This window comes from Erythrolamprus reginae, chromosome 3 (genome assembly GCF_031021105.1).
Source record: "Erythrolamprus reginae isolate rEryReg1 chromosome 3, rEryReg1.hap1, whole genome shotgun sequence".
In the NCBI taxonomy this organism is placed as follows: domain Eukaryota; kingdom Metazoa; phylum Chordata; class Lepidosauria; order Squamata; family Dipsadidae; genus Erythrolamprus; species Erythrolamprus reginae.
The window spans coordinates 119,799,911-119,819,196 of NC_091952.1; the positions used below are offsets into that span (position 1 = coordinate 119,799,911).

General features: G+C 40.2%; 2 protein-coding genes across 3 annotated transcripts in view; one reads left to right on the forward strand and one right to left on the reverse strand.

Moving 5' to 3' along the window:
• The window catches only part of LOC139164416 (very-long-chain enoyl-CoA reductase-like), a 46,730-nt gene extending 39,627 nt beyond the window's left edge, over nucleotides 1-7,103 (forward strand). The window contains exons 11-13 of one of the 2 annotated variants that reach the window (XM_070746510.1): nucleotides 2,188-2,276; nucleotides 3,663-3,708; nucleotides 3,797-7,103. In XM_070746510.1, the coding sequence (XP_070602611.1) occupies nucleotides 2,188-2,276; nucleotides 3,663-3,708; nucleotides 3,797-3,924 (263 nt within the window). In that variant the 3' untranslated portion in view covers nucleotides 3,925-7,103. The remainder of the gene's footprint in view (nucleotides 1-2,187; nucleotides 2,277-3,662; nucleotides 3,709-3,796) is intronic. The other variant, XM_070746512.1, reaches the window with a different exon arrangement.
• Nucleotides 7,064-19,286, reverse strand: part of ABCA4 (ATP binding cassette subfamily A member 4) — a 193,023-nt gene continuing 180,800 nt past the window's right edge. The window contains exons 45-50 of the mRNA XM_070746513.1: nucleotides 18,061-18,202; nucleotides 16,055-16,189; nucleotides 14,333-14,436; nucleotides 11,562-11,654; nucleotides 11,166-11,415; nucleotides 7,064-8,965 (exon numbers count right to left, since the gene is read on the reverse strand). Of these exons, the coding sequence (XP_070602614.1) occupies nucleotides 8,843-8,965; nucleotides 11,166-11,415; nucleotides 11,562-11,654; nucleotides 14,333-14,436; nucleotides 16,055-16,189; nucleotides 18,061-18,202 (847 nt within the window). The 3' untranslated portion in view covers nucleotides 7,064-8,842. The remainder of the gene's footprint in view (nucleotides 8,966-11,165; nucleotides 11,416-11,561; nucleotides 11,655-14,332; nucleotides 14,437-16,054; nucleotides 16,190-18,060; nucleotides 18,203-19,286) is intronic.

Here is a 19,286-nt window from a genome sequence, read left to right on the forward strand (position 1 = left end):
CCCTACTTTTCTGCAAGATTCAGCAAACTTTGTCCCATGAGCATGCTTACTTGTTAAAACCTCTTTTTTTTCAATGTCATCTTCTGCCCCAGTTATGGGGAAAGGAGGCTGTCTCCTTTTTTTTCTTTCTGATTGAACTATCTTTGATCATCATACAAGGGTTATCTGGAAAGTAAGGTTACAAGGCACGCAGCTCTCACAGGGAATGTTCCCTGGGGAAGTTGGTATTACTATCATGCAGTGGGAAGCCAGCAGAAGAGAACAAGCAGTTGCAGTGGTCAGTAGATCATTGACTGGTGTGGTGGTGAAGGTTAGAGATGTGTGTCCTCATTCTGTTTCCCTCCAAGTGAGAAGTGCGTGCGATAATGCACTACTTGAATGTGAAGGGCATGAACGCTGCTGTGATGGGTGCTCGAGATGCTTACTGAAGCACACAAAATCGACAGAGTCAGTGCTGTCCAAGAATTTCTTGACCATTTCGAGATTGACGGTGAGGCTTTTCTCAACTGTATAGTGACAGGAGATGAAATTTAGGCTTATCACCACACTCCAAATGTCAATCAATGCAGTAGTGCCATACCTATTCTCCTTCAGCCAAAACATTCACAACTCACCAATCGGCGAGAAAGATCTTGGGCACACATTGGGCACAAATCTTGGGCGCCCATCGCAGCAGCGTTCATACCCTTAACATTCAAGTAGCGTATTACAGCCTGCACTTCGCACTTGGAGGGAAATGGAATGAAGACGCTCATTTCTAACCTTGACCACAATGCTAGTCGATGATCTACTGACCACTGGCTCTGCTCGTTCTCTTCCGCTGGCTTCCTGCTACACGACAGTAATACCAACTTCCCCCACAAATATTCCTGAGAGCTATGGGCCTTGTAACCTTACTTTCCAGATAACCCTCATACTATCATTATAGGTCATCCTTGAACTTACAACAGTTTGTTTAGGGACTGTCAAAGTTACCGCAGCATTGAAAAAAAAGTGACTTATGACAATTTTTCACATGTACGACTTATGGTCATGTGATCAAAAATCAGATAATGGCCAATTAGTTCATATTTATGATGGTTGCAGCGTCCTAGGGTCATGTGATCAACTTTTACGACCTTCTAACAAGCAGAGTCAGTGGGCAAGACAGATTCATTTAACAATTGGGATACGAACTTTACTGCAATGATTCACTTACAACCGTGGCAAGGAAAGTTGTAAAATGAGGCAAAACTCACAAAACTCACTTAGCAACATGAATTTGGGTCTCAGTTTGGTCGTATGTAGAGGACTACTTATATTGGTCAATTGTGAGACCCTCAGTCCCAAGAAACATAGGCATTTCTTTGAAATTGCTTCCCCTTCTTTAACTGCTTACCTAGAATGGTTGGCAGTGGAACTGCTGAAAAAGATAGATGCATTAATTTTATGAGGGTCACCCAGAAAGTAATACACCATATTTTTTTCTTCAACAATTATTCATTGAACACAATGAAACTTACACACAAGAAAGAATGATGTGTCTTCTACACTCCCTATTTTTCCACATAATCTCCTTCCTGTTCTGTTACCTTCCTCCAGTGAGACCCAAGGGCATGTATGCCCTGTCGGTACCACTCCTTGTTCTGGTCACGAAGCCATTTCTGCACTGTGTGAATCACCTCTTCGCCATCCTGCGACTAACCGTACTTCTGTCGACTGCAGATTCTCCATAAACTATACAAGCGTTTGTGAATGTTCCCAACAGTTTCTTTCTCCGCTGTGAGAAATTCAATCATGACGCACTGCTTGTAATGTACATCACTTACAGACACCATTTTGAAACACTACTGCGGCTACGGTATCTATCTGAAGAAATTGCAAATTTATACACGCACTCCTGACAATTCAAATAATTCGTACGCATTTGTACCATTATTGTAGGCTGAGAAAATAAATGTGGTGCGTTGCTTTCTGGGCGACCCTCATACATTAATACTGTAAAATGCTTTGAGAATTGAAGTATCTCTGGTAGGGCACCTCAATGAAAAAAGCATGTGAACGATATGAGAATAATAATAATTACATCCATATTATTGATGCTGCCTACCAAGCTTTGTGCTGAAAAAAATATTGGATGTATTTTGTTAAAAAACTACACAAAGCAGAGCAGATAGTTTTAAATTTTTTGGATCTTTCCATTGATAGGATCCAAGACCTGTAAGATCCCTTATCCAACGAAGAATCCTTTCACGTGGCTATTTTATTTTGTGTCATGCCCCAATTATACCTATGAGGTAAGCATTTTTAATATTGCAAACATTTGTTTTTGTTTGATGTATATATGCCTAATGTTGCTATAGGGACACTTGTTAAAACACTTGAAAGCTTAAACCGCACCCTTAAATATGTCCCTATGTATGATGAACCACCGAATTCTGTACTTTGCAGAACATGCTCAGACTACTACTTGAGAAAAAAAATGTTTGCAGAAACATAGCAATAGGTGAAATTGCTGCATAGGATTTCTTGCAGATGAGAGATTACTACAGATTTGCAGAAACATAAGCAATAGGTGAAATTGCTGCATAGGATTTCTTGCAGATGAGAGATTACTACAGATTTGCTACAGTTTCAAGGACACCGGAAGAAATGAATAACATTTTTTTAAAAAACTGCAAATGGAAAGACCTATTATAAATTAGTAATAAATTAGAAGTGTATGTAAACGGGAACATTTGTGCAAAACAAATCACGCAGGAGCAGTTCAGACAGGTAGTTTTCTAATTCATTTTACTTGGGCCATTTGAATATATTTTAAAACATTAAGCTATTTTAGCTTCACACTCTTTTTTATATATAAACCTATGAAGGGGAGGGAGTAAATTTTGATATACCTGAATATCTCTAGGTGATTTTGCAAGGCTTTACACTTCCCAGTACAGTACTGTAATGTAACAAAAGTAACCAGAAATTCTCCACTTCGCTATAGATTATATTCCTTAAAAGAGTCTTTAGCATATTGATCAGAAGTTACTTTTTATGGAAAGAAAAGCGGGAATTTCTAATTTAAAAAAATAAATCATCAACATTTTATTATTTTAATTTTTTTCCCAGGAAGGAGAGTTCTAGCAATACAACTAAAAACCATTCTGCTGTTATTCTGTTTCTGCTCTTTAATAAGCATGGTAAATTGAGGCCAAAAAGAGAGCATTACAGGCAGGCAGTTGATATATAGAATTCACATTAGATCCAGCTCATGAAATTCTGTGATTGTGAGGCATGCCAATTGCGGCAATAAAATTCTCAAAGGACTCTCTGTATCTCTTTTTTCTGTCATCTTCAATTAGTAAATGTCAGTGCTTTTAAAGGCCCTACACATTGTATCTCTGCTTAGTAATATTTAAGAACTGTGTACCTTCTTTACTTTATCATAATTAACTTAGGTGGGAAATGTTTTCCCACCTGTATTCAGAAGATCTTAAACCAGAAGTTCATGTATGTAGCAACTCATTTCCAAGATATTGCCTGTGTCTTTAGTTGCATGTTTATGTTTTATTGCTTTTGTTTTACAAACTGATATTAGAAAATAGTTATGTTTGATTATTTTAATATAAAGGGACTATTTGCATTTAGCAATTTTAATCATGTGAAATAGTTCTAAATCTTCTTGGCCATTACAGCTGGGAACGTGGATTGGTTTTACTATCATGACTCAGTGCGTTCCAGGTGAATAGCATTCTTGGTTTTAAAATTTTGGGGTATTTATTCTCAATAGAATCTTTTGTAATGTTAATGACCTTTTTCTCTCTTGCAGTGGGACTGTTCACCTTGCTGTGTTTCATTCAGATGACGGTCTGGGCAAAGGATAAACATGGCACTTATATACGAGAGTTTAAGGACTACCCTAGTTTCAGAATGTCCATCATTCCTTTCTTATTATAAGAACAATGTTTTTCCCCCCTTTCTGAATTATAAAGCAGCAAAATGGATGGGCGTCCAAGAAGACTGTTGACAATGGAGCAAAGATATGAAAATAATTTAGGCTGATAATTTCAGATGCATGTAATATTGTGCTACAGTGAGAGGGACTCACAAGTCACACTTCCTTTTCTGATATGCAGGATTTACAATTGATGCCTCTCCTTTTCCCCCCATCTTATTGCCTTAAGGGTCATGAAAAACATTCATATTTTATTGCGGTTTGATCCACCAAGGTAACAGATAAGTAGATACTTTTGATGCTTCTCTGGGTTAGAAAATGAGAAGAAGAAAAAGAACTGCATCCATACTGCATCCAAAAGAGAAAACAAGGTTGATCTGGTGTAAGATGCTTGCTATAGCAAGCTGTATAGGTCATTTATGGAAATCTCTATGTCAAGCTGGTGGAGAAGTCGGTGATAAATTAACAGCTTGCCACCCTATCTATAGAAGGCCTGATGTTTATGGGCACCTGGGAGGGGTGATTTTCATGAGGTAACAGATGCAGCCACAAACCATTATTTCGAGTGGTTCAAGGCCATCCGATGCCCATCCACCTGGGCAGAAGTGGAGGAAGGACTTGCCATGCTGGCACAATCTGAGTGGGCAACGTGACAGGTTTGTGGGTGGGGGAAAAGGGGTGTGAGGTTTTGACTGAGTGGGAAACTCAGATTCAGGTTTCCCAGCGTAGTTGCCAGGATGGCTCCGGCAATAAATTGGAACTTTGAGGAGTACTTTGACTTGGACTCTGATTTAGCTGGGATGCTACCCGGAACCAGGACATTCTAGCCTACAGGCCTAATCTGGTTTATGAGGCCAGCATGTTACAGCCTGGGGGCCTTGGCCTTAATTTAACCTGCACTGAAACCTGTCTCCTTCCCCCAAGGCCTCCTCTCATCACTGCCCTGCTGATCGGAAACACATCCAGTGCATGGCTTTCCCAGGGAATACTCACTATAAGACAGATCATCTAAGGGTCTTGCCTTTTGCTTGCCCTCAAAATGGAGGAACTACAGCAGCTCCCTGTCAGGTTCCCCCTGTACGGTATTTCTTTTGATTGGGAAATGTGCCCACTTGACCTTGGCATCTGTTCCTAACCCACAATGGCACCAAAGTGACTTATCAAAACCTTCAGGCTTGCATGGTAACATCCCACAAAATACATAGAGAACGAGTTTACATTGCAAGGCACATTTCTTCACACTTATCCTATTCTTGTCCATCACAGCTACTCAGATACCAATATGTACTGGACAATTAAAAGAGCAATTTGTAGATAATGTACAGTAGAAAGTGTTCCATGAGATTTATGACTCCCCTTAATCCTGGGTGGAGAACTGTATGTTTCCTCATTCCTGTTCTGCATAGAAAAGGAGCAGAGTTTCTCTATATTAAACTCTACGTACTGAAATTATAATCCATGGGGTCAAAGAGGTTCAGCCCAAGACCGGATCCAATTCCCAACCCTGGTTTAAAACACGGTACACAGTAGGATCACAAGGAAAGGAAGCAGTCAATACACTAAGAATTACTTGATGCAGCCATCTGGTGACCCTACAAAGCAGCTACTCAAGAGTTGCTTATGATTGAGGCACAATTAAGCTTAGTAAAAAAAAAATAGAAACAGATTGCCTATCCAAATATCCCCAATAAAAGTAGATCTTTGTTTGACAGCAATTGGGACTGGCATTGCTGTCACTGAGCAGTGCAGTCATAAAGTATGACATGCATGACCTCATTGCTAAACAATCCCAAGCACCCTGTGTCGCCATCAAAACTCCAGGATGGGTGGGTCATTAAGCAGGAGTATGCCACAGGTGCTGGCATGGCCTATGTATGAGTTGGGGTGCTACAATGGAGCAGAAGTGCAGGGAGGCTGAAATAAGGAAAAGAGAATATGATACACTGCAGAGCAAGGCCAGCGGGAGACCAGAGGGGGGCAACTTGAGCAAATTGTACCTTCTCTGCCAGCTTCCCCATTGACTTTGCTTTGTATGCAATGTAATTTCATTTTAATGTATGCCGATCATGTACATTCAAAGTGTCAATATTCTATTTATTCCATTCGCTCTTCTATATTCTATTCTACTCTATTCTACTCTCTTCTATTTTCTCTTCTATTTTCCATTCTTTTCTATTCTTTTTTCTAATTCTATTCTACTCTATTCTCTTTTCTACTCTATTCTCTTTTCTATTCTATTCTCTTTTCTAATTCTATTCTACTCTATTCTCTTTTCTACTCTATTCTCTTTTCTACTCTATTCTCTTTTCTACTCTATTCTCTTTTCTACTCTATTCTCTTTTCTACTCTATTCTCTTTTCTAATTCTATTCTCTTTTCTAATTCTATTCTATTCTCCCATATTCTATTCTGTTCTATTCTATTATTCCCTTCTGTTCTGTTCTGTTCTATTCTATTCTTGTTGGAAGGGACTGCAACTGTTGTAAGTTTCGAGATGCTTGCCACATGCTCAGATACTAATCAGATGACCATGTGGACACTGCAATAGCTGGAACTTTGATGACTTTTCATAAATACACGTTTAATGCTGTCACAACTTTGGTTGTTGAACAAATAATCTTGACAAGCAAAGCTACCAATAAAAATAAATTGTGACTGAAGGTAACCAAATAGATAAGGCAATGGATATTTACCCAATCTTTGGCATGTTCTGTCTTATGAAGCCCTATTAGATAGGGGATGCATTCCCTACATTAACTTCACCACATTCTGCAGCCTGGTGCTTCCACTAGAGCTAAAGCATCTTATACTACCTGCATTTCTCATGCTTGGAAAGGCTTATGTTTATACTTCTATGCACACCTATTTGACTGTACGTCTTATTGGTGTGACTTACTTTTAAGTAAACATGCATAACAGCAGGTTACCTATACATTGCAGTCCTCCAGCCTTATGTCTGGATGCAAGGAAATATTAAACAATCCTGCATTATATTTTTCCCTAAAATGCCCAATGTATTTTTTTAAAAGGTGTGCAAGAAATCAATACAATGTTGTCTTAAATTTTTAAGAAATCTGTAGCAACAAAGGAACCTGGGATGTTTCAGATTTATTTCTCTAGAAATAATGTACATTTTTCAGCTATTTGTAAAGAGAGAATATGTAATAAATTGAAAACTTTTATTTTGAACTTGGTTGAAATTACTGTGCGACTAGAATGCCCACTGCAATGAGTGGCCAAATTTTGGTATTTTATTACCCAGAAAAACAATATGCTCAATCATATCAATGATATGTAAAAATTTAAAAAAATACCTCATCTTCACATCTAGAAACTCTAAAGTCTTTGTACAGCACTCAGTATTTCTGGGAAGGTAGTTTGGAAATCAGTTGTAAGTAGTCCTTGACTTATGAGTGGTCACTTTTGACCATTCAAAGTTGCAATGTGTCCCTCCCCAAAACTACTTATAAGCCTTTTGTGCTTCTAACTCAGTATTTCTCAATTATTTTCTGTTACGCAACCCCCCCACCCAGAAGAAATAAACATTTTATGCATCCCCAACTCTCTGCTGGGACGATTGTTTGTAATATGCAGCACATTTTCGCTGAAAAAACACAAGTGGCTTATCAGTGTGATTCGGGTGTAACGTTTTTAAGTGATACCTTAATTTATTTGGCTTCATGTTTTCTGCTGCCAAACATTTTTAGACACAGTAAACATAGTGGTCTTTTCTCGTCTCCCACCATAGTCACAGTGAAGCCAAATGCTACATACGCTTCATCACATTTCCTCGTCTTAGCTTTCAGGAGACTTACATTTGACTCATTATCTCCGTCTCTCCCCCCCCCCCTTTCTTTTCATCCCTGTTAAATATTTTTCCATGTTATTTCTTAAGTGTTTGTTATCTGTACTTCATATCTCTTGCTCTGTGCTGTGTGCTATTGTTCGGTGCAAAAAAACCCTACTCACCCTGTTCCCCGGGGTCACACGCCCTCCCCCCCGGCATCACTCCATGCCCCCCGCCCATTTGAGAAGCACTGTTCTAACTTGAGGGCTAGCTGTAATTATTTTTCTTCTAAATATTCAAATATTCTATATTAAACAGAAATGGGTTTATGGATGCCTTGTTAGCCCAACTTAGGTAAAGAAACCTTGAGGTGCAGTGTTTCCAGCAGTGGCTGTCCTCTTTCTGAAGGTTTTCTGAAGGATAGCAAAAGTCTTTGCCTTCTTTTACATAAGAGCATCTTCATGCCTGTGAATTTGTTCTTTTTTTAAAAAAAAAATATCCTAGCTGTGCACTCCAGTAGACTCTTGAAAGGCTGTAGCTGTTGCTTTGAAATATCTGCCACCACAATAGTAGCAATAGCACCTAAACTTATGAACCGCTTCACAATGCTTTACAGTCTTCTTTAAGCGGTTTACAGAGTCAGCATATTGTGCCCAAGAATCTGGGCCCTCATTTTACTGATCTCAGAAGGATGGAAGGCTGAGTCAACCTTGAGCTGGTGAGATTTGAACTGTTGAAGTGCTGGCAATTGGCAGTCAGCAGAAGTAGCTTGCAGCAGATCTAACCATTGCGCCACCCCAGCTCAATAGCTGCTGTTTTAAATATTTTAACTGTTCAAAGTGGGTCTTGCATAATGAATAAAAATGGATAAATAAAAATGGATGAATAAAAATGGTCAGAATACCATAAACCAAGATACTGAAAAATTAAAAGTTTTGCATTCGTCCATGATATTTGGCCGGTAGTGTAGGTAGTGTGGGTTATTCTCACCCATAAGCAATGCATCTGTCAGATTAGGGTTCACTGCTCCCATTCTGGTTCTTACTAAGAATCTGTATCATCGTTCCACTTTCTTTAGCTGTCAAGGGCTGGTCCTCAGCAACTGGGAATTTTGGCGTAGCTGCCACATAGCTTTTATTTGCTTATGTGCCGATAGACAACAGGAGTCACTTTCATGTCTCTGTTAGCTCCAGCTGCACGAGGGTGTAGAGGAATCTCCTCATCCTCCACCTGCTGTTTAACAAAATTCACAAAAATCTGTAGGAGAAAAGCAAAGAAATGTACAGCAAGAACCACACTAGGAAGCCAAGTTCTGGTAGAAATTGGGATCATGTATGTATGTATGTATGTATGTATGTATGTATGTATGTATGTGTATATGTTTTTTCTGTTGAATCACCCTAGTAGAGTGATTTTCAACCTTTTTTGAGCTGCAACCTTTTTTACATTTACAAAACCATGGGGCACATTGGGGGGGGGGAGCAGCTAAAAAAAGTTTGGACAAAAAAAAATTCTCTCTCTCTCTTCCTCCCTTTCGCTCTATTTCTCTTTCCCTCCATCTTTCTCTCCCTTCCTCTTTTTTTCTCTCTCTCTCCATCCTTCTTTCTTTCTCTCTTCTTTCCTCTTTTTTGCTCTTTCTCTCTCCCTCCCTCTATGTCTTTCTCTCTCCCACCTTCCCTCCCTCTCTTTCTTTCTCTCTCTTGCTCTCTCTCTCTCTCTCTTTCTTTCCCTCTTGTTCTCTCTCTCTTTCTTTCTTTCTTTCTCTCTCTCTCATTCTCTTTCTTTCTCTCTCGTTCTCTTTCTTTTTCTCTCTCTTGCTTTCTTTCTCTCTTTCTTGCTTGCTTTTTCTCCCTCTTGCTCTTTCTCTCTCTTTCTCGTTTTCTTTCTCTCTCTCTCTCTTGCTTGCTTTCTCTCCCTCTTGCTCTTAATTTCTCTCTCTCTTGCTTTCTTTCTCTCTCTGAGCTTCGCGGCACACCTGACCATGTCTCACGGCAAACTAGTGTGCCGCGGCACATGGTTGAAAACCACTGCCCTAGTATACCCAAATATGGGAGGGAGCATACTGCTTCCTTTTTGCCACTTGGCCCCGACAAACTATATTCTATACATGTAACATATTTTTTCTGATAATGAAAAGTAAGGGAGACTAGTATAGATCTATTTTAAGCTATTTTGCCCTCATCAGCTAGGAAAGAAAACATCTAACATATAACTCTTCCCTGCTCCAAGCTGAGATAGGAGGAGAACCTGTGGCCTAGAGGTTAAAGCTACTGCCTTGCAGGTAGACTGCCCAGGTTCAAATCCCAGTAAGGATATGGCTAGTTGATGAGAGCAAAATAGTTTGAAATAGATCTATACTAGTTTCCCTTCCTTTTCATTATCATTTTCATTCATTGGGATTGGGCAGCATAGAAGTCAAATTAAATAAATAAATAAAATATGTTACACATATGTAGTATGAATATGTATGCATGCATATATGACAAAATGTGTGATGACGCCACAACACAAACTCTGGTCTTTTGTATTTGCATCCTGACATTTACATTAGTCTTGGGGTTTGTGTTGTGATTTCGTGTCCTCTGCTTCTCTAGAGATACTTAGGGGAGGAGATAACTCCAGAACCTGACTAGAAAGTTAATAAGATTTGAATGAAAATAAATATCTTTCCCCAGTGATTTTCATTCACAGACTCATCTTGCAGAAGTAGTAGTATAGTAACTTAGTGTGATTTTGAAAGTTGACATAATTAACAAAACTTTTTTCTGCAAACAAAATATTCATTCATTCATTCATTCAAATTTATATGGCAGCCTTCTCACTCATGACTAGGTGACTTACAGAAAATAAAAACATAATGTAGAAGGAATAAAAGTAAGAAAAAATAAGAAAATAAGAAGACAATCTGCCCATCATCACCCCTTTGGCAACAACACACACTCATATCAGCCATTTAATGAGTTCCATCGCACTCTGGGTTCCCCAGGGCCACTGGCAAAACCACATCTTTGGGGCCAGTTTAATTTCTGGAGGGATGAAGTTCCAGAAGGAGGGAGCCACCATGGAGAAGGCCCTTCTTCTGGGTGTCACCAGATGTACCTCCTTAGGGGACAGGACCCGCCACATTCCTTGCCTTTATAAATCTACATTAAATCCATACAAAGGGGGTCTAAGCAGCAATGGATCCCTATTCTACAGAGACAGAAAAATGTGAAACCAACCAATCCATGATTATTGTGGAATTCCTTTGCAACTACAAAAATATTTAAAAGATAAGTGCTGCTGAAATGTCTATAAACAGTAGTCCCACCGTATGTGACGCAACTGCACTTTTAAATAAATGAACCTCTGCCCTAAAGTGGGAAACTGAGTTACCCCAGTTTCTAACGGTTTCTGTATTTGGGCTGTTCATGTTAACTTAGTGGGAGATTTCTATTTTAAGAATAATTTAATTTACCTGATCTAGAGTAGTTTGCGAGATAGAGTATTCTTCAATATTTAGGTTCTCTTTGTTGGAGAGAATTAACCTAAAGATCTTGGCCAGTGAGTAGGTACATATTTGGTACTGCAGCATGTTATAGTGCTTTTCTTTCTGTATCCCTCTTGGAAAGTTCTGGCACATGAATTGTTCTACTTGGTTGAGATCTGGAAGTAACCCAAGTTTAGGCGCCTTGATTTTCATGGTAACAATGTAGCCATCTCCGTATCTGTAAAACATCCATGGTTCATTAAGTTATACGTTTGGCAGTAATAGTCACATTTGTTTTATGAGAAACTTCTTAAAGGGAGGACATAATTATTAAATTACAGAATTTCATAAACCACGAGCGTGAGATACCAATCTTCAGCTTACTTGTATTTGAGATCCTGGATGGTGCCCAGACATTTGAAGGTGCCTTTAGCCATGATAGCTACGCGTGTACAGAGAGCTTCACATTCTTCCATGCTTATAAAATGAGAAACAACATTGCACTTTACATTTAACAAACAAAGCAAGAATCTGATTTCAACAAATGGATCTCCTATAGTGACCTGATGTGGTTTTATCCTGTTTTTACCTTAATTCAATTCAATTCAATTTATTAGATTTGTATGCCGCCCCTCTCCGAAGACTTGGGGCGGCTCACAACAACAATAAAAACAGTATAACAATGGAACAAATCTAATAATAAAATTACATTAAAAAAACTCCACAATTTAAAAACCATACAACACATACATACCAAACATAAAATATAAGGAAGCCTGGGGGAGATGTCTTAATTCCCCTATGCCTGGAGATATAGGTGGGTCTTGAGTAACTTGCGAAAGACAAGGAGGGTGGGGGCCGTTCTAATCTCTGGGGGGGAGTTGATTCTAGAGGGCCGGGGCCGCCACAGAGAAGGCTCTTCCCCTGGGGCCCGCCAAACGACATTGTTTGGTCGACGGGACCCGGAGAAGGCCAACTCTGCGGGACCTTATCGGCCGCTGGGATTCGTGCGGTAGAAGGCAGTTCCAATGCCATGAAGGGCTTTAAAGGTCATTACCAACACTTTGAATTGTGACCGGAAACCGATCGGCAGCCAGTGCAGGCCACGGAGTGTGTGTGTGGGGGGAAACCCTTAAGAAGACAGGAAGTGGGGAGACTAAGTCCTTTCCTAACAATAATCAGCTCCATTCCCACCTCAAACATTCAAGGGTAACTGAAAAAATGGAGAGCAAAATTGCAAATGCTGGAACAGCTTGCACTATTTTAACTGGGCTCTCAGAGCTAAGCTTTGCCATCAGAGAAGAAACTTGGTGAGATGAGTTGGACTACATTAGACCACTATTCTCTTGGAATTTCATTGTAAGAGATGTTTCTTGGTTTTAACAGAATAGCAGAGTTGGAAGGACCTTGGAAGTCGTCTACCTTGGAAGTCGTCTAAACCCCTGCTCAGGCAGGAAACCCTATACCAGTGATGGCGAACCTTTTTTTCCTCGGGTGCCAAAAGAGCATGGATGCACACTATCGCGCATACTCGAGTGCCCACACCCATGATTCAATGCCTGGGGAGGGCGAAAACAGCTTCCCCCGCCACCCTGGAGGCTGGAAATGGTCTGTTTCCCAACTTCTGGTGGGCCCAATAGGCTCATGTTTCACCCTCCCCAGGTTCCAAAGGCTTCCCTAGAGCCGGGGAAGGGTAAAAACACCCTCCCCCATATCCCCAGAGGCTCTCTGGAAGTCAAAACTACCATCCCAGAGTCTTTGTACAAGCCAAAAATCAGCTGGCCGGCACACACATGCACGTTGGTGCTGAATTAGGGCAACAGCTCATGTGCCAACAGATATGGCTCCGCGTGCCACTTGTGGCACCTGTGCCATAGGTTTGCCATCACTGCCCTATACCATTTCAGACAAATGATCCAAACTCTTCTTAAAAACTTCCAGTGTTGGAGCATTCACAACTTCTGGAGGCAAGTTATTCCATTGGTTAATTGTTTAAACTGTCAGGAAATTTCTCCTTGGTTTTAAGTTGCTTCCCTCATTGATAAGTTTCCATTCACTATTTATTGCTCTATCCTCAGGTGTTTTGGAGAATAGCTTGACTCCCTCTTCTTTGTGGCAACCCCTGAGATACTGGAACACTTCTATCACGTCAGCCCTTGTCCTTTCCCCCCCCCCCTTTATTAAACTAAATATATGCAATTTCAGCAACCGTTCTTTATATGTTTAAGCCTCCAGTCCTCTAATCATATTCGTTGCTCTTCTCTGCACTCTTTCTAACATAATTTTTATATCGTGGCAACCACAACTGGATGCACTATTCCAAGTATGAGTTCTCATCGTTCTCGTTTTTTTCCACCTACTCTATTTTCTCAAGGAGAGAGAGAGAGAACTGGTAATGCTGGCAGTAATCAATCCTTACATTTTATTTATTTATTTATTTATTTATTTATTTATTTATTTATTTATTCATTCCTTCATTCCTTCCTTCATTCCTTCCTTCATTCCTTCCTTCATTCATTCACAAAGCTTTTCAACAAACTGTTGCTGTACTTTCACACTATCTCATAGACTCTATATGCTGTTGGAGGTTGCAGCTAATTTTCTGATACTCCTAAATGTTAAAAAGACAATCCCTTCTCTGCTGCCTCCTACAATGGATTAAAAATCAAGTGGAGAGGAGGTTACACTGCCAACTGAAGTAAATTGCTGTCATTGTATAATTTATGTACTTCTCTGAAGCCATTTTGGCAAAACCTAAAACTTAAAGAATAATTAAACATTATTATCAGGACACAAAATTGTAATTTTGAAAAAGTAAAACAAGGAGACCGAGCAGAGTATGATTGTAACGCACACTGGGATGGAGTTCAGTTTCCTCATTCCTCTATCAAGCTAATTCAGTGGCTTCAGCCAGTTATTACCTCCCAGCTTATTCTATCTCAGCAGGTTTGCAGTGAGAATAAAGTGCCAGGAGACCATAATTCCTTGAAGGAAGGGCAGAATCAAGGGGCTGAGGACTATCCCTGCTTTAAGAAAGTGAAGGCGAAAGGTAGACTTTTCTTTGACATGGGAGCTTCCCAGCTAAAATCCGAGCTGTGAGTGCTAACCAGGATGTACGATTCGATTTATCTTGATTGGAGCAGGACTTACGTTACCTATGAGAGGTAAGAACCACAGCTCTTCCATCTCTGATCACACTGAAAATTGAGTTCCATAAAAAGCGCCTGGATTGAGGGTCCATTCCTGTAGTCGGTTCATCCTATGAGAACAGGAACATAGCCAACTAATGAGTTTTCTCAAGAACAAATGGTGAAGCAATCCCTTTGTAAAAAGTTTTTTTTTTTTTAAAGTTATATTCTCAGAGTTCCAGTTTATTCGTATCCTACCTTTATTATTTTTACAAATAACTCAAAACAATGAATGTATCTAACACAATTTCCTCCCTTGGCTGTTTTACATGCTTACTCTTGTGTGTGCAAAAAACGGACTTTTTCAAGGTCTGGCTCAGTAGTGGGTCTACTTACCTGATCCTACGCAGCTTCTGCTCAGATGATCTCACAAGAGCCTACAAAACTTTTGCCAGACCCATCCTAGACTACTGCTCATCTGTCTGGAACCCATATCACATCTCAGACATCAACACCCTAGAAAATGTCCAAAGGTATTTCACCAGAAGAGCCCTTCACTCCTCCACTCGAAACAGAATACCCTACGAAAATAGACTAACAATCCTGGGCCTTGAAAGCCTAGAACTACGGCGCCTAAAACACGATTTGAGTATTGCCCACAAGATCATATGCTGCAAAGTCCTACCAGTCAATGACTACTTCAGCGTCAACCGCAATAACACAAGAGCACGCAACAGATTCAAACTTAATACAAACCGCTCCAAACTTGACTGTAAAAAATATGATTTCAACAATTGAGTTATCGAAGCGTGGAACTCATTACCTGACTCAATTGTGTCAACCCCTAACCCCCAACACTTCTCCCTTAGACTCTCCACGATTGACCTCTCCAGGTTCCTAAGAGGCCAGTAAGGGGCGTACATAAGTGCACTGGAGTGCCTTTCGTCCCCTGTCCAATTGTCTTTCCTTTCTTTCACCTATCTTATATATTCTCTTCCTTTCATATATCCTCTCCTCTAAGTTCACTCTCACCCTCTTTTATATTATCACATGTCTATTTTTCTTCCTATGTATTTGTGTACTGGACAAATGAATAAATAAAATAAATAAATACCGGTTCGGGAATGGGAGCATGCAGGTGCGTGCAATATTTTTGCACATGCGCAGAGCATTTTTTGATAATGTCCAGGCAGGTGGGCGGAGCCTCCCATCTTGCCGCTACCGGTTCGCCATATGGGTCGAACCGGTAGCAACCCACCACTCATTTGGCTGCTATGTGTCTCATCCTTCAGAGGAGAAGGTGTAACTCAGCTATCAAAATTGTATAAAATAGCACGGCCTAGCTTAGCAGTGTTCAATAAGTAGAAAAGGAAAGACAGCAAAAAACCCTGTTAGCCTGCAAAGAGCTATTCCAAACTATAAATAATTATGATGTAGGGGAAGGACAGGCAAAACCTAAGAGTGGAGTCAAAAACAGAATCAGCCTAGAATTGATACATTTCTACAAGTGATTTAGGTCCAGCCACTCTTGAATTCGGCTGACCCTTATCTAGTGCCGATAGCATGTGTATAAGCATGAGCAATAAATCATCACACCTAGAACTTAACATGTGGACTGGATTCTTTGCACCTGACCTAATAGTGGTAGGATAAAGCTTTGGGTCCCAAAGGTTATTGAAGTAGATTTTTTCTTCAGTTTTCCAGAGCTGTTTTGGCAATTAAGAGTTACCTTATCACAAAGCTACTTACTAGCAGGACTAAGGGAGGGCAGCCTATCAGTGCAATAGCAATGGAAAGTTTCCGCTTGGTGCCACCGCTGTACGTTCCTGCCAACTGATCTGCATTTTGCGACAGATCAAGTTTCTGAATTCCCCACTCTGCCACCTGTCAAAAAAGAAATCAAGATCTTGACATCTATGTAATATAGTGTGGTTTTAATTCAGTCCATTATACGGATTTATATCTGGGACCCTCACCAAACAGCCTACCACAATCTGGCATCAAAACTACAATCATGTCCACAAAGGATGTTCGTAATCTGGAGAACATCAGATTAGGAAAAGTAGTCATAAAGGATGCTTCAATGGGAAGCTCATGTCCTTTAGTATTATCAATCTCTGGTACACCTTACGCACATGTTCTAGTAATATTCCAGAGGAAAAGGAGCCAAAGGGAAATGGAATAGGAGAAAGTCATAGTAGAAGGGAATAGAATGAAGCTGGAGATGAAAACTAGAACTAACTTTGCAGTACTTTCAAATAATATTCATCTAGATAAGCGGTCCCCAAACTACGGCCCGCGGGCCACATGCGGCCCGCGGAGGCCATTTATCTGGCCCGTGGGTCTTTTCCAAGGCCGCACTGGAAAAGCAGTGAGAATGTCCCTCTCAATCTCATCTCACCCGAGGTAAAGTAAGGCCTGCTGAAAGCTGAGCTGGGCACAACACACACACAGACACGCACACACCCTCCGCCTCCTCCTCTTTGAGTTGCTAGCTCCCGTTTTCTGAATGGGGATTGAATGGGAGTCCGGGGTCAGAGGGTGGAGGCTTGTCGGGCGAGTCCTCCACGAGGAGAGAAGAGGGAGAGTGAAAGAGGGAAAAGAGAGAGAGAGAAGTGGAGAGAAAGAAAGAAAAGGGAAAGTGAATGGAAAAAGAGCAAGGGAAAGAAAAGTGGAGAGGAAGGAAGGAGGGAGGGAAGGGAGGGAGGGAAGGGGGAGAAAGAGAGGGAGAGAGAAAGGGAGGGAGGGAGGGAGGGAGAGAGATAGCAAGAGAGAATGAGAAAGAAACAGAGAGAGCAAGAGCCAGAAAGAAAGCAAGAGAGAAAGAGAAAGAGAATGAGAGAGAGACAAAGAAATAAGGTATGTGCAATGTGCATAGGAATCTGTTCATAGTTTTTTTTTATAGTCCGGCCCTCCAACAGTCCGAGGGACAGTGAACTGGCCCTCTGTGTAAAAAGTTTGGGGAGCCCTGATCTAGATATACATCTCTCACATGATTTTACGGATGACATTGCCAAAATTTAATGGGCTTTGAAACAATTTATGTTTTTCTTCTGGACACCCATGATACAATGCAATGGTGCCTACTATCTGAAAAAGTTGTTGATCCACCACCAAGCCAGAAACAGTGGAGAGTTTCCTGATCATGCTTAGCTAAAACCAGACCAACCACATGATGGCTTAATGAGAACTCGGCCTCCGGCAAGGGTTTTACCATCTTGCAATGAGTGGTGAAAGACTTAAGCCCATGTGCTTCACACTGCGAGATTCATAATTCTTATTTGTAGGATGAGATTTTTACTCTAACTGAAATATATTGCCATAGCATTTACTGTACTCACCCCAATCTGATGCAACACCAACACCATGTGTGTAGCAGTTACTGTGAATACATAGTGGTATGCCTTGAGCTAGCTCCACTACAAGCTTAAGCAAGAACAACTCCACAACTTTAAGTTTTATGTGTGCACACTTAAACATAGACTCTGTGGACTGAACAACTTGTTTTGTAGTTTGATTTTGCCATGTGCAAGACTGCTATATAGAAATAGAAACAATAGAGGTGCAGTGTGCGGAGGCAAGAAACAGTGCAATTTACATATGGTTAGTTTTTTCTTTAAAAGTTTAATGTGAATTCATTATTGTGAATTGAATTAATGTGATCTATTGTTCTAGCAGGAGCCATCTCTTTTTGTTTAGGTAACTTTATATGTAGCCCAAAACACGCACAGAAAATAAAGAATAATTATCCCTACCCTTTCAACTTCAGCTTCGGGGACACCGCGCAGGCGGGCATAGAGAAACAAATGTTCTCTTCCTGTCAGTAAGTCATCAATAGCATCGAATTGTGGGCAGTAGCCCATGTTTTGGTGAACGTCCAAGATTTGGGTCAATATGCTAGCAAAGTGAAAGTGATAAAAGAAAAAAAAGAAAAGAAAGTCAGATTTAATCAGCGGAGTAGCTTTAGAGAGAAAAGGTATTTCAGCTGAAGTATAACAATAATTTAATAAAATAATACCTTGTAATTAAAAAGTTTAAAGTAACACATTAAGAAATTGATTAAAACAGGTCAAATTAAATCCCTGTTCAATTACAGCTTGACCGGTTATTCACAATGGCCTTACATTACAATAAAAATACAGATTATTTACTTCTGATGAAATAACCAAACATACACCTTCTGGAAATAATGTGGATACACAACACCCATCTGCACAGTATTCTATCCTTTGCAAACAATATGAAGTTGAGTACACACTAAATTTTAAAATGATATTTCTATCCACTATAACATTTCAAATCCTTATACAGTATCTGTGTAGGTAGAACAGCCTACACAGATCACATGCAGACTATACACAGGAGTGCATGGAACGCTATTACCTTCCCACTAAAGTGGTACCTATTTATCTACATGCACTTGCATGTTTTCAAACTGATGGATGGGCAGGAACTGGGGCAAGTAACGGGAGCTCACCCTGTTGCACAGCGCTCAGAGTAATAAATATTTTCTCCATATCCCTAACAGGAAATAAGCATCTATTGTTAAGGGCAATATGATGGCAATTATAGGTTTATTAGCAATATCTGCCAAGAATGTGGAATGCCTGTCTGGCTAATATGACTAAGCAAACCTACTTATTTAATCTGTTTAAGGAAATGATTACTGTATTTTTTGGAGTATAAGACCCACTGGAGTATAAGATGCCCCTTACTTTTGGGGGAGGAAAATGGGGGGAAATAATCTACCTACAGGTATTCATCTGGCTAGCGACCATAGTCTGTTCAGATTCATCACATTATTTTATCCCCTGGTTAGGGCTGAAAAAGCCTTTTTCAGAGGGAGTAGGAATAAAAATACGGTAAATGCTGCAAGCCAGGAAGATCGTTACCAGCTAGTTAGGGTTGGGGGAAAAAAGCTCTGAAAAAGCTACATCTAGAATAAAAGACCCACCCAAATTTTCGCCCTCTTTTAGGGAGG